The 15,000-nt window shown below is 45.0% G+C and overlaps 1 protein-coding gene across 1 annotated transcript; it reads left to right on the top strand.

Moving 5' to 3' along the window:
* The first annotated feature begins 648 nt into the window (after positions 1-648).
* Positions 649-7,119, top strand: LOC132974756 (probable G-protein coupled receptor 21). The gene has a single exon (XM_061039027.1). It carries the CDS (start codon positions 1,359-1,361, stop codon positions 2,427-2,429), a length of 1,071 nt encoding a protein of 356 aa, XP_060895010.1. The 5' UTR covers positions 649-1,358; the 3' UTR covers positions 2,430-7,119.
* Positions 7,120-15,000: the final 7,881 nt, after the last annotated feature.

Here is a 15,000-nt window from a genome sequence, read left to right on the forward strand (position 1 = left end):
AATCAAACACCTTCTCAGAACTTGAACACAAAGTTGTGTGATGACAACTATCATGAGTAAAATGCACCTTGATTGTGATCTTGATTTATAGTTTGACCCCTGACCCCTCCGTTATCATTTAGGGGGCGGGTTTTTGTTACGACCTATCCTGCAGCCAGCCAGCAGGGGGAGCTCTATAAATATTATGGCGTTACTCCTAGGGGGGCTTTAGCTAAGTCCATATAGTTACAAACAAAACAAGGAGTTAAAGATGACAGAGAAATGTGTTTCTAACATGTTTACGGACATTGAATGAAGTCATTTACAAAAAAGAAGAAGAAGAAGAAGAAGAAGAAGAAGCTGCTTCTGTTTCTGGCGATTAAGAAAATGTTTACACAGCATTTTGAGGATTAATATTTAGTTTTGAGTTATTTGGTTGGCTGTGGTTTCACACAGAAATATGTGACTGAAATGTTGTTAAACCACCAACAAATCTAATTAATCCACACAGTGCTGCGGTTAGAGAGAGGGAGGAGGGGACGGGGCGGGATGAAGGGGCAAAGAGGCAGAACGAGAGGGAGTGAGGAAGACGAGGGGAGGGAAGTACAAGAGTGTGTGTGAGAGAGAGAGAGAGAGCGAGCGAGCAGGGGAGGAGAGGGAGGCAGGCAGCGCTGCATCATCAGTACTGCTACTACAGCAGAGCGGAGAGGCAGTGTGCCTCACACACACACACACACACACACACACACACACACACACACACACACACACACACACACTGGAAGCCTGGTACCTCTGGATGTTTGAGACGTGTAAGTGTGTGTAAAAGTGTGTGTGTGTGAACACGAGGCGGCCACATCCAGGTCTGACGCCGTGTGTTTGCCGAGGCAGCGTGGAGGAGCGTTAGCGTCGGGCGCTGCCGGGAATTTCAGCTTTTCTTTTCCCTCCCTTTTCCCTCAGCCGGCGCTCCGGGAGCAGGAGGATGTCTGGATGTTTCTGTGGCTGCGAGCCGGAGCAGAGTGCTTACCTCAGGATTTACATCTGAAGAGGAGGGGGGAGATAAACAGCTTTCAGGGGGGGGGGGGACGGTTTGCACTGCAGCACCACACCGGCATCTCTTGTTTTTATGTCCTACAATGAATTCTTCCTGCACAAATCCACGTGCAGCAGAGCGGCGTTCGTTCTGCGTCCGGCGCCGGATTACATCGACTTCAGACTCTCTGACGGAGAGACAATGCTGATTTAAGAGGACGCGGCGCCGGTTTCCTTCTTGGAGAATTAGACTTTAACTGCAACTTTTGGATTACACCGGAGACTGTGACGACTGGATGGAGGCTACGCTAAGCTAACCCCCCCTCCCCCCCTCCTCAAGTCCAAACATGAACTCGACCTCCGACGTGAACCAAAGCGGTTCTCCTCCGTTCTGCCTGCTCGGCGCCGTAGGTTACTCGCGCAGCCTGGACACCTGCGTGCTGGAGGTGGTCGTCATCCTCTTCCTCACCGTGCTCATCATCGCCGGGAACCTGGTGGTGATCTTCGTCTTCCACTGCGCGCCGCTGCTGAACCACCACACCACCAGCCACTTCATCCAGACCATGGCGTACGCCGACCTGCTGGTGGGCGTGAGCTGCCTCGTGCCCTCGCTGTCCCTCCTCCACTACCTCCGCCGGCTGAATGAGGAGCTCACCTGTAAGGTGTTCGGCTACATGGTGTCGGTGCTGAAGAGCGTCTCCATGGCGTCCCTGGCGTGCATCAGCGTGGACCGCTACATCGCCATCACCCGCCCGCTGTCCTACGCCACGCTGGTGACGCCGTGCCGGCTCCGGGCGTGCATCGTCCTCATCTGGGTTTACTCCGCCCTCATCTTCCTGCCGTCCTTCTGCGGCTGGGGGAAGCCGGGTTACCATGGCGACATATTCCAGTGGTGCGCGGACTCCTGGACGACCAGCCCGGGCTTCAGCACCTTCATCGTCGGGCTGCTCTACGCTCCGGCGGCGCTCACCGTCTGCTTCACCTACGGGAGCATCTTCAGGATCTGCCGGCAGCACACGAGGGAGATCACCCAACGCCACGCTCGCTTCAGCACGCACCTCGAGGGCGAGAAAGGCGAGCGAGGTGAGCGCTGCGAGGGCCACCCGGACAAACGCTACGCCATGGTGCTGTTCCGCATCACCAGCGTCTTCTACGTGCTGTGGATGCCGTACATCCTCTACTTCCTGCTGGAGAGCGCCGGGCTGTATCACCACAAGGTGGCGTCCTTCCTCACCACGTGGTTAGCGATTAGCAACAGCTTCTGTAACTGTTTGATCTACAGCCTCTCCAACAGCGTCTTCCGGAAAGGTCTCGGCCGACTCTTCAGCCCGTTGGTTCCTTCCTGCCTCGGCTGCACGGACGCCAAAAAGACTCTGGCGCCTCCCAGCCAGCGCTCGGACCCTCGCTGCCAAGTATGAGCCCCGACGTGGTCGTGTTGTGTTGGGTTCCTTTTGGAGGCGTCGCTCCTCTGTGTGTTCGCTTTGCTCTCGGCTGCAGAAGCATGGTAGGGTCTTTTTGGGTCCTGCAGTGAAATGTGCTGAGCACCGGCTGCTCGGAGCGCAGAATGGCGCCCGTGCAGATGCCTGTCGGTCGTCTCAAAAGGCTGATTGGTGGAGGACTGAAGCTTCTTCTCTGTGTTTTTTGGAAAAGCTCTGCAAGGATTTGAAGGCTGCGTCTCGGAGTTAAGAAGTCCGATATCGATGGAGAAAAGCGGATTGTAGGAATAAGATTCAGAGGATTGAAGCACTCCTGCCTGCACTGACTTATAAACCCCCAGCAAAAAAAAAAAAAAAAAAAGGAAATCGCAACGCGGCTTGTGTTGTGAGATCCTCTGAAATGCAAATAATATTTTATATCTGTAAAAATCTGCAAAATGTTTTTGGTTATTTCAGGGTAGAATAAGATGATGCAACAGTCTATTGATCTGTTTTCCTTTAGGGAACTCCCCGATGCTAACGAGCTAATGAGGCTAATGAAGCACAACACAATCAGCCTGTGTGTGTGTGTGTGTGTGTGTGTGTGTGTGTGTGTGTGTCTGTGTGTGTGTGTGTGTGTGTCTGTGTGTGTGTGTGTGTGTGTGTGTGTGTGTGTGTGTGTCTCTGTGTGTGTGTGTGTGTGTGTGTGTGTGTGTGTCTGAGTGTGTGTGTGTGTCTGTGTGTGTGTGTGTGTGTGTGTGTGTCTGAGTGTGTGTGTGTGTGTGTGTGTGTGTGTGTGTGTCTGTGTGTGTGTGTGTGTGTGTGTGTGTCTGAGTGTGTGTGTGTGTGTCTGTGTGTGTGTGTCTGTGTGTGTGTGTGTGTGTCTGTGTGTGTGTGTGTGTGTGTGTGTGTGTGTGTCTGTGTGTGTGTGTGTGTGTGTGTGTGTGTGTCTGTGTGTGTGTGTGTGTGTGTGTCTCTGTGTGTGTGTGTGTGTGTGTCTGAGTGTGTGTGTGTGTGTCTGTGTGTGTGTGTGTGTGTGTGTCTGAGTGTGTGTGTGTGTGTGTGTGTGTGTGTGTCTGTGTGTGTGTGTGTGTGTGTCTGTGTGTGTGTGTGTGTGTGTGTGTGTGTGTGTGTGTGTGTGTCTGAGTGTGTGTGTGTGTATGTGTGTGTGTGTGTGTGTGTGTGTGTCTGTGTGTGTGTGTGTGTGTGTGTGTGTGTGTCTGAGTGTGTGTGTGTGTGTCTCTGTGTGTGTGTGTGTGTCTGTGTGTGTGTGTGTGTGTGTGTGTGTGTGTCTGTGTGTGTGTGTGTGTGTGTGTGTGTGTCTGTGTGTGTGTGTGTGTGTCTCTGTGTGTGTGTGTGTGTGTGTGTGTGTGTGTCTGTGTGTGTGTGTGTGTGTGTGTCTGTGTGTGTGTGTGTGTGTCTGTGTGTGTCTGTGTGTGTGTGTGTGTGTGTGTGTGTGTGTGTGTCTGTGTCTGTCTGTGTGTGTGTGTGTGTGTGTGTGTGTGTGTCTCTGTGTGTGTGTGTGTGTGTGTGTGTCTCTGTGTGTGTGTGTGTGTGTGTGTGTGTGTCTGTGTGTGTGTGTGTGTGTGTGTGTGTGTCTGTGTGTGTGTGTGTGTGTCTGTGTGTGTCTGTGTGTGTGTGTGTGTGTGTGTGTGTGTGTGTGTGTCTGTGTCTGTGTGTGTGTGTGTGTGTGTGTGTGTGTGTGTGTGTGTGTGTGTGTGTGTGTGTTTTCTCTCTTCTGAAGCTCTGAGCTATTTTACACATGTCTGAGGGACCTTTTCTTTCCAAGATGGCCGCTGAAGACATGGCGTGCCCTGGTAATTGTGTATAAAAAGTGTTAACTGGGAGAGTTTTATCCTCCGTTTGTGATCCCCTCCTCAGGGTTATCAGCAGTTCTTGGTTTCTCCTTGGAGCTTTGGATCTGACTTTAAATCACAAGCCACGTTAAGCGTCGTAAGATAATCACCTCCTGACCCCGTGGTGCGGCGCGGCGTGGCGTCTGTGCCGTGACGAAACACTGTCGGATGCAAAGACTGACTTCATTGTTTTCTCTAACTTTGTTGCTCGTCTCTCTCTCTTTTTTTAGCCTCCGGCGGCTGATCGCTGCTCGGATTAAAGCGGAGGAGAAGTGTTATCGGCGAGCATCACGCGCCTGACTTCTGAGAGCGGGAGGGGTCAGAGGCCGCCAAGAGGGCCCATGTAGGGGCGTTTAGAGATCCCTGTGGATACAGATGTGTGTTTTTAAGATAACTTATTAGTCACAGCCAAGATGTCTGACATGCTGCACTCAAGACTGAACCTGTTTTTGTTTTTCTACACCGTGAAGTCAAAGAAGTGTTTCTTATTATCGTCCTGCAGAAAAACTTCACTTAGACTTTGCTTTTAAAGTCACAATGAAACCAGATTTCTAACGGCGTCCCGCTCTTCATATATTTATAATAACACGTCTTTGTGTGTGGACACCTTGGAAACTTTAGTTTGGTGCTCTTTATTCAGGAGCTGTTTCTCCGGCTCCTTCATGATGCAAACAGAGGAAACGTTAATGCAACAGCAGGCAACCGTTTTTAAAAAGTTCTCATCACTCGCTGTCTGAATAACAATGGAGAAGCAAAGTGAAGAGTGAAAGGGGTCAAAGAGGTCAACCAACACTTGTAGCATGAAGATCATCTTTAATGACTTTATTAGAGCGCTGTGTTTCGGCCTCCGTCAGGGTCATCTTTCTGTCTGAATAACAAGGCCACACAAACGTCTTCTTTAGCATGCTGATTGAACTACAAAAACATGAACTCAAATTGAAGTTGCATTGTTTGGGTTTTATCACAGGTGAAGTTCACTTTAAAGGAAGAATGAGCAACTTTTTCATCCAGTAGATGAGCACCAGCATGAAACCAAAACAAACTGCTGTTAGGCCACACCTCCTCCATGCTGAAGCCTCCTCTAGAGACACACCTCCAACCCCTCCTCTACTCGAGTTCATATGAAGCAGTTATCAAACAGAACGCACCATAATGAAGCACCATTTAGAGCAAGCAGTGGACAAAATCGTCCTTTGCTCGAGCTGCATTGTTGTGTTAGCATGCTAATGTTAGCACTCTTTAGTTAGCTCGTAGCTTCACATTGTTGTGTTAGCATGCTAATGTTAGCGCTCTTTAGTTAGCTCGTAGCTTCACATTGTTGTGTTAGCATGCTAATGTTAGCGCTCTTTAGTTAGCTCGTAGCTTCACATTTCATGTAAACTGACACAGAATGAGCGTGATCTAAAAACTCTTACTAACATCCAAATAATCAGTGAGTATGTTCTTCTTCTTCTCTCTAGTTCTTGACTAAAACAGCTTTTATACACAAGGGGAGGAGCCGGCCGTCCCGTCCATGTAAACACGGCTCTGACAACAACACAGCCAGCGGGACTCAAGCTTCTCCCTCATTGTAGACAGTCAGGACTCAGAGACACATTTACACAGGACAGACTTTATTATTTATTTATGAGTCGATCAGTCTTCCTTTAATGAAAACATTGCTGTGAATTCACCACAGTGTTTCACATTCTTAAAGAGCACGTCTTGATCATGTCACTCTGTTTCTCAAACAACTGAAGCACTAAAAGAAATGAATCCTTGATCCTTGAAAATGTGAAGCTAGCCTTCGAGCTCCTCAGAGCAGCCAATTGATTTATTTTAATTTGTTTATTGTGTCTTCAATGCACTTAATACCAAGCACAGAGAATGCTTACATCTTTATTAGTATAAAGGGACCTGAAACCAAAAGAAGACACAAAATGATGACAATGCCGACAAAATAAATCATCCTGGCGTTTCTTTGTGGACTTTAGAGACAAACAAGGCCGACTTATAAACATTGAAATCTTACCAGCGCTCCATCCTGTCTTCATCAGAGCTACAAAACATTTTGGGATTTTAAACGAACATTTCATTAATCAAATGTTTTCACAATCAGATTCAGTCTTGTTATTGTGCTTGATTTGAATATGAGTCTTTGCTTATAATCGTGCTCACACTGCACAGTAAATTATTTCTATGGATGTAAATAATCTTCATTAAAGGTCAAATATTATCCAGAATCACATTTCTCCATGTTCCTCTAGTCTGTCTACAAACCCCCCAATGATGAGAAAAGTCCATCCTCTCCGTGTTCTCCCTGCTCCACTTTTCAGAAAATGTGTGTTCAAACAGGCCGTTTGGAGATTTTCCCTTCATGACATCACAAAGGGCAGTAGCCTCTCCCCCAGGTGGGTGACACTCCCACAGCTAGGTGTTTGTTCTGCCCTCTGAGTCTGCCTTCTCACCGTAAACAATAGGACATGGAGCAAGAAAGCACCGAGTACACCCAAGCCCTTCCAGAGAGGGGGCGTGGTAAGACACAGCTCATTTACATATTTAAAGGTACAGACACAGCCTGTTCTGAGCAGGGCTGAAATAGAGGGGTTTATAGACATGATCAAATACAGGATCAGAGTGGATTTAGAATAAGAAACTTCACACACATGTTGAGGAGGAGCTCTGACACTTATTTAAACTGAAGAAGAAGAGGAAGAGGATATGTCACCTTTAAAGAGAGCATGAAGCTCACAAGATGAAATCCCAAATATTAATACTCGGATGTGCATTCTGATGTCATATTCCCAAACGTCACACAACACTATCAAACAGCCCGCACATCCCAATTGTTGAGTACTGGGTGCTGGAAAAAAAAAATATCCAAAGACAGAAAGAAGACAAAGTCCGCATACCAGAAGCTGCTCTAATTAACATTTAATGGAAGTGATCATGACCTTTGACATTTCAGGTCCTTCATCAGGCACAAATGTCAACATTGTCCTACTTCTTAGAAAAACCCTTTTTCCTGAATGACTTACCTGCTGCTCGTCTAAACTGGCGGACTGGTGACTTTAAATCACATATTTAGAAGTAGTCAGTGTCACGTTCATATATTATCAAATCTAAAGGTTTAAATGTTGATGTAAAGCTGGTAGAAATAGTGAATATTTACCTCACATCTCTGAGGATTGTCATTTGAAGATTTTTATTAGGAATCAGTTTCTGTTGACACATGGACTGTATATATGAAATGGACGTCCTGACATAACTCGCTGGTTTTTGCACTACTGTTACATGCATCGAGTTTGGCATCATCTTGATTTTCTCGTAGCACGAAGTGAAGTTATGTGGATGAAGATTGGCGCTAGCGCTAGCTTTTTTAGCAAGGTGTATCTGTTAGCGCTTTCACTCTGCCACTAAACTCTTGAAGTTTTCCTGGAGGAGCTGCATGTGTGAACGCAAGAAGCCGAATTAATCAGTCGGACTTCACCCTGAGTTTCTTCTCCAGCCTCCTCGTATTTATTCTGCAGAAAGTCAGAGTGAGCTGATGTGAGAACACAGTGGGAGGAGCCAGTGGGAGGGGGTGGTGACGCTGCACGACCATAGACTGTCTGCAGCTGTTTGACATCAGGAGACCCCGGCATTTGTCTTTTAATAAGAAGTTCATGTTTTAACTTCAACATTTGAATTTAGATTTTTTAAAAGGTTTGATTTCATTGTGACTCTAAAGCTGCTGCTGCCGTGAGGTGGTGCATTCAGGGGTCAGAATAAAGTCCAGAATTCAGAGTTCCTGTCGGATGTTTCTGATGTGACAGACTTCAGTGTGAAGATCCTGCTGACCCCACTTTGATCTATGTTCACATTTTTCCATGTGACAGTGTGTTAAATATGGTATCTTGTATGAAAATGTTTAATCCTGCAAAGTGTTTGATTCCTGCCTGACTCGTTCTGAAAGTTGACATTAACTGCATGATCCTGGATCAGTGTTCCTGTCTCATGATGCTACTGAGAGCTATTTACTGACTGTACTCTTTGTCTTACTATGCTAACTACTGTTGTGTAACACAGGCGGACGGCTGATTCATGTTTTATCATGAGGGCTGAGAGTTCCTGTGTGCTGCCGCCGTGTCTGAGAAAAACAAAGATGACCTGCAGGAATCCTGCTGGCATCACTGTGATCTTCTTCTGTCGCTGCTGTCGGGACAAAATGACCCAAAACGTGCACAAAGTGAAGTTTTGTTAAGGAGATTAAAACAGCAGAAATCTTTTTATTTGAAGTTGAATCAGGGCTGTCAGCTTTAACTAGTTAATCACATTAATCTCATGTTATTTTGTCCCTTCAGGCTCTCCGTAGATACTCGTCCTCAGTGTCTCCCTGTAGTCTCACTGATGATAAAGAAGAACACTGCTGCATCTTTGAATGTCTCATTTCACTTTAACAAACTCTCAGACAGTAATATCCACCTGATGACATCACACATTGACCTGATGACATCACACATTGACCTGATGACATCACACATTGACCTGATGACATCACACTGACCTTATGACATCACACATTGACCTGATGACATCACACATTGACCTTATGACATCACACATTGACCTGATGACATCACACTGACCTTATGACATCACACATTGACCTGATGACATCACACACTGACCTTATGACATCACACTGACTTTATGACATCACACATTGACCTTATGACATCACACTGACCTTATGACATCACACATTGACCTTATGACATCACACTGACCTTATGACATCACACATTGACCTTATGACATCACACATTGACCTGATGACATCACACTGACCTTATGACATCACACATTGACCTTACGACATCACACATTGACCTTATGACATCACACTGACCTTATGACATCACACATTGACCTTATGACATCACACTGACCTTATGACATCAGACTGACCTTATGACATCACACATTGACCTGATGACATCACACATTGACCTTATGACATCACACTGACCTTATGACATCACACATTGACCTTATGACATCACACATTGATCTTTGTTACATTCCTTTGAGCTGTTTGACCTCAGTTTGGGATCCCTATCCACTTCCTGTTTCTGTGCTTAACTTCCTGTCCTGACATTCAATCTACCAGAAGCTCCTTACTGTATTTCAAAATAAAAGCACACAGCAAGTAAAGTACTCTCAGCTTAGGACAGGACAAAAATTCACAGTAAAAGCCTCACTATTTATATTTTTAGACACAGAATAATGGAATTTCAAACATGAGATTAAAATGAGATTAATCACGATTAAACATTTATTGTTTGACAGCCCTAAGTCAACTTACTATAGTTTTACAAGTAAGCATCAAAGGTCTTATTTAGCGTACATATGACGCTGTGAACACTTCAAATGTTGTATTTTTTGTGTCATATTTTCCCGTCGGCAGCGTGATGCTGCTCAGCTGTGGGGGGTCGGTGCAATACAACGTCTTGTTGTTTCCTCCAAACACTTCAAACCAACAACAGCAGAATAAAAAACTCTGAATGAAAGGGCTGACACTATGTGTTCTGTGGTTGAGCATGAGATCTGCACAAATTCATGTAAGAACCTGCTGCTGCAGATTCCAGTGAATACAGCGGTGTAACTGTGTGATTAAAGTGAGATATTCAGAAGACGTGTTTGGATTGATTTTGTGGAGAAGTCCTCCATGTGCACCTTTTGACTCTTTTGTTCACACGGTGAAGAAAGGCCTGAGGGATGACGTAACATTAAATAAGGATTTACTTTCATTAATGACACGTTAAAGAGACTGAAACACATCTGCATCACTCTTATGATCACTGCTGTTTATGAAACCTGGTTTAGCGTTCCTCTTCCAGACTTATAGGCTACAGCAGTGGTTCCCAAAGTGTGGGTCGGGACCCCCTGGGGGGTAGTGAGACACTGAGAGGAGGGTCGCTAGATGCCTTCAATAACTAAATTAAAAAGTTTAATGATTTAAAATTGCATATTTTACCCATTATTGTGAAAATAAATTGAAAAAAAGTGTCAGTCGGTGGCTGCTGCCCTTTGACCCCAAAGTAAACAACAGCACAGTGGAAAGATGGCGTCCAGTAGCACGGCGCAGTCTGTCAGTATTGTGAGCTATAAAATGGAGGTAAAGTTATATATCTGCTGTGTCAGGTTAAAGTGTAACATCATTACACACACATGTGGACGTTAACCTGTAAGGAGGACTGAAGGCTGGTGTTAGCAATGCTAACATTAGCCACACCTGGCAAACATCGTTTACAGACGGACAAATTCAACCCTGCATTTTGTTTCACTTTAGTGCAAATCCCCACAGAGGCAGATCAATCTAATAAACATGTTATCATATAACTCACAGTCATAACACACAAACAAAGCATGTCAGATATGATATGACTCTTTTTTCTTTATTTCGTCTATTTTCTTGTTTTTATTGAGTATTCTTGCTCTGTTTCGGTGTTTATTGTTGGACACTGCTGCAGCGTTTTAGTTGCGGTATTACTTGTGGAATTACGTGTTTCTTTCGGGACTTTTTTTCTACTGTTGGAATGATCACGTACACTCGTGAGGAACTACTGAGCTTCAGGCATGGAGCCGGTGTTCCTCCTACACGCATCCCTGAGGAGTTATGGAGAGGTGTCCGCCGGGGGAAGAAAGTCGGCGCTAAAGTCAGGGAGCGGATCGAGAGAGACAGGAAATTTAAACCCTTTCTACCATCGGTCATCATGGGGAACGTCAGGTCACTCGCCAACAAAGCGGACGAACTTACAGCTTTAGTAAACAGCCAGAGGGTCTACAGGGAGTGCAGTTTACTTTGCTTCACGGAGACATGGCTGCATGGGAATATACCGGACAGTCACATCGATCTGACCGGCTTCACGCTGGTATGAGCGGACAGGGGGAGACAGAGCGGTAAGAAGAGAGGAGGAGGTCTTGCTGTCTTTATTAACTCTAAATGGTGTAATCCCGGACATGTAACTGTGAAGGACTGTGTCTGTACCCCAGACGTTGAAATGCTGGCGGTGGGATTACGCCCGTACTATCTGCCACGGGAGTTCTCACATGCCATTGCTGTTGCTGTTTACGTCCCACCATCAGCTGTAGCCGCTAGCGCGAGTGACGTCATCCACACTATGATCGCGGGACTACAAACCCAGCATCCCAGCGCCCTCATACTGATCAGCGAGGACTTTAATCATGTCTCTCTCTCCCCTATCTACAAGAGGGAATAAAACCCTGGACCTCCTGTATGCCAATGTGAAGGGAGCATACAGCTCTTCTTCCCTCCCCCCTCTTGGGGAATCAGACCACAACCTCATCCACCTTGAGACCACCTACAGGCCCCTGGTGAAGCAGCAGGGGGCCAACACAAGGACTTTGAAGGTTTGGTCTAAGGATACAGAGGAGGCCCTGCAGGAGTGCTTCAATGTCACAGACTGGGAAATGTTTAAAGAGGAACATGGTGATGACATTGAAGGTCTCTCTCACTGTATTACAGACTACATCCGTTTCTGTGAGGACACCATAGTCCCTACCAAAAAGGTCTGCTGCTTCTCAAATAACAAACCATGGATCAATAAAGACATTAAAGCTCTCCTCAACAAAAAGAAGAGGGCCTTCATGACTAGGGATCGTGAGGAGCTCAAGGCTGTCCAAAAGGAGTTAAAGAAGAAGCTGAGAGAGGCCAAGAACAACTACAAGGACAAGATTGAGGCCAAGATGGGACAGAACAACTCAAACTCAACTTTAGTATGTCAGAGTCGATGGCTGTGTCTCTGATGTAGTGACGGGCAACACAGGAGTACCTCAAGGAACTGTTCTGGTGCCTTTCCTCTTCACTCTCTTCACATCAGACTTCAGGTTTAACTCTGGTTCCTGCCACCTCCAAAAGTTTTCCGACTCCTCCATTGTTGGGTGCATCACTGATGACGACGAGAAGGAGTACAGAGGACTGTTAGAGAGCTTCGTCACATGGTGCGAAAGCAACCACCTGAAGCTCAACATCAGCAAAACAAAGGAGGTGGTAGTGGACTACCGGAAGAAGAAGAGGCCCCCTGCCCCAGTCATCATCCAGGGGGAGGAAGTGGAGAGGGTGGACTCATACAAGTACCTTGGGGTCCACATCAACAATAAACTGGACTGGACTCACAACTCTGACGCCCTCTTCAGGAAGGGGCAGAGCAGGATGTTCTTCCTGAGGAGACTCAGATCGTTCAGTGTCTGCAACAGACTCCTGAAGACCTTCTACCAGTCTGTGGTGGCCAGCGCCCTCTTCTTTGCTGTGGCGTGCTGGTGGGGTGGCATCAAGACTGGTGAGGCAAACAGGCTGAACAAGCTGGTGAGGAAGGCCCGCTCTGTAGTGGGTCTTCATCTGGACACTTTGGAGTCAGTGGGTGAGAGGAGGATGAAGGACAAAATCTTATCCATCCTGGATAACTCCTCTCACCCTCTACATGACGAGCTGTGGCAGATGGGCAGCTCCTTCAGCCAACGCCTCATCTCCCCCAGGTGCAAAACAGAGCGCTTCAGGCTCCTTTGTGCCCACTGCCATCAGACTGTACAACAGCAGCCTATGACAACAATAACAGTCCGTCCTGGACACTAAACTTCACCCCCATAGAACACTACCCCCATGACCTGCTTCATTATTATCATTGTATTATTGTATTATTATTATTATTATTATTATTATTATTTAGCATCAATATATACATATATACTGTACATTCTATATTTTTATTATACTAGTCTGTATTATATAACACTTCATTATATTACACTATATTGTTCATATTGCACTATATTATATTATATTATATTATATTATATTATATTATATTATATAACTGCACTCTGCAGTACTGTGGTACAACACTGCCTCTCTTCTCTTTACATTACTTTACTATTTATCATACAGTCACTTTAATCACTTGTCACTTTATCTTGTCATTCTCTGCAAATACTGTCTCAATTCTCAATTCCCCCCAGTTAACTTCATCATTCATTTGTACTGTATATACCCCTTGTTTTTTATTTTTATTTTTCTATTTATTCTGTTTAATGTGTATTTTGTATTTTGAGCTTTCTTGTCTGTGCTGCTGTAACGCCCGAATTTCCCCTCTGGGGATCAATAAAGTATTATCCTATCCTATCCTATATCTCTCTTATCTTAATACAAATGTTCAAACTCTGCAGAGCTAATACTTTGTGTTTGTTTTGATTAGTGAGAGTCACGATCAGAAAATCTCAATTTCATTTGGTTGCAGGGTTGAATTTTGAATTTGTTCCGACAGGTTCAACTTCAAAAGCAAAAACTCAATGTTGATCATTCCTTTTCACATGCTCGACATCGAATCGATCATTTTTCTCTTTAAAGATCTTTCTGAGTATCTGTCGCCCCTCGGGGCTTCTCCACAGTATTTTAACTTCTTGACAACTTGTGAAGTTAAAGTGGTCACTTGTTGATGCTGAGATTCGTCCTCAGGCTGAGATCTATATATCTGAGTATATCTATAATAACACTCTCATTGTGTGAGCACAGATTTAATGTGCGTGCTGGTCTCTGCCTGACTAACACGTTTTCTCTGCATGTCTTTAAATTTCCCTCGGGATCAATAAAGTCTCCATCTATCTATCCATCCATCTTCACAGCGGTCAGAGCGAGATAAAAGACGCCGCTGTGGAGCACTGAGGGAATGCTACTTTCAAAATCATGCTAGTTATGGAGGTGAATTCTAATGATTGTACAAACATGCAGGTGTGAAAGCACTGATAGACACTTTAAGATGATCACAGTAGTTTAAATGAATTCAATAGTTGATGTCTTTTAATCCTCCCACCCGTCTCCCAAAGAATAATAACATATTTAGAGATGTGGATGTTTTATAAATGATGACCCTGCTCCGTTGTAGCTTCAGACACATTAAAGCTTAATGTGTCCTCTGTGTCCCTCAGCAGCTTTATATCACTCACATGACGTCTGTTTCCGTCCTCTCTGCTCTCATGACGTGTTTGTTTGTGTTCGATGCTCTGATTAGACTCACATGAAAGTGATCGATCGAAGGAGAGGGAACATCCTGTACCGATGTGAAGAACTCCTGACTGGCTCTGAGATAACTGAGGGATAATGTGAGATAAATCAGGTTTTCTTCTTTTTAAACTTATGTTACAGTTTTTCTCAGTCGCTTTGGTACATTTCTCAAATCATCCTCGACATTTGCAAAACAGTAAGTGCATGTCTCAAAACAAATCGTACAAATAGCAAAACACCTTGAATTACCTACAAAAGTCAGTCTCTTGCTCAGAATCCTGAGTTCATCTCTCAAAAGTAAATATCTGTGTCAGTGAACATGTCAGTGCCATCAGAATGACAAGTCCTTGTGTCATTGTGTTCGGATAAGACAGTCACATTACTTAGTCATGTTGTCAATATAACAGTGTACTCTGGAGGGGTGTTCTGATAGAAACTATGGATAAAGTTCTGATGACAATTATTGTAAATTATAAGTTACACCTTAGTGTGCACCATGGCATTGTTTTCTACAACCATGGTGCAAATAGCCTCCTCCTGACATATTATGACAACTTGTTCAACCATTTTGCATGTAAAGACTTATGTGATGAACTAATGCCTAAGTCTATTCAACAGAGACCCATTATAATACATTTTGATCAACATGACATAAGCAATTGATAATGTAGGAAAC

This window comes from Labrus mixtus, chromosome 5, assembly GCF_963584025.1.
Source record: "Labrus mixtus chromosome 5, fLabMix1.1, whole genome shotgun sequence".
Classification (NCBI taxonomy): Eukaryota; Metazoa; Chordata; class Actinopteri; order Labriformes; family Labridae; genus Labrus; species Labrus mixtus.

What these genes read in the sequence shown, in the direction of transcription:
- LOC132974756 (XM_061039027.1), top strand. Translation starts at nt 1,359, where the DNA reads ATGAACTCGACCTCCGACGTGAACCAAAGCGGTTCTCCTCCGTTCTGC.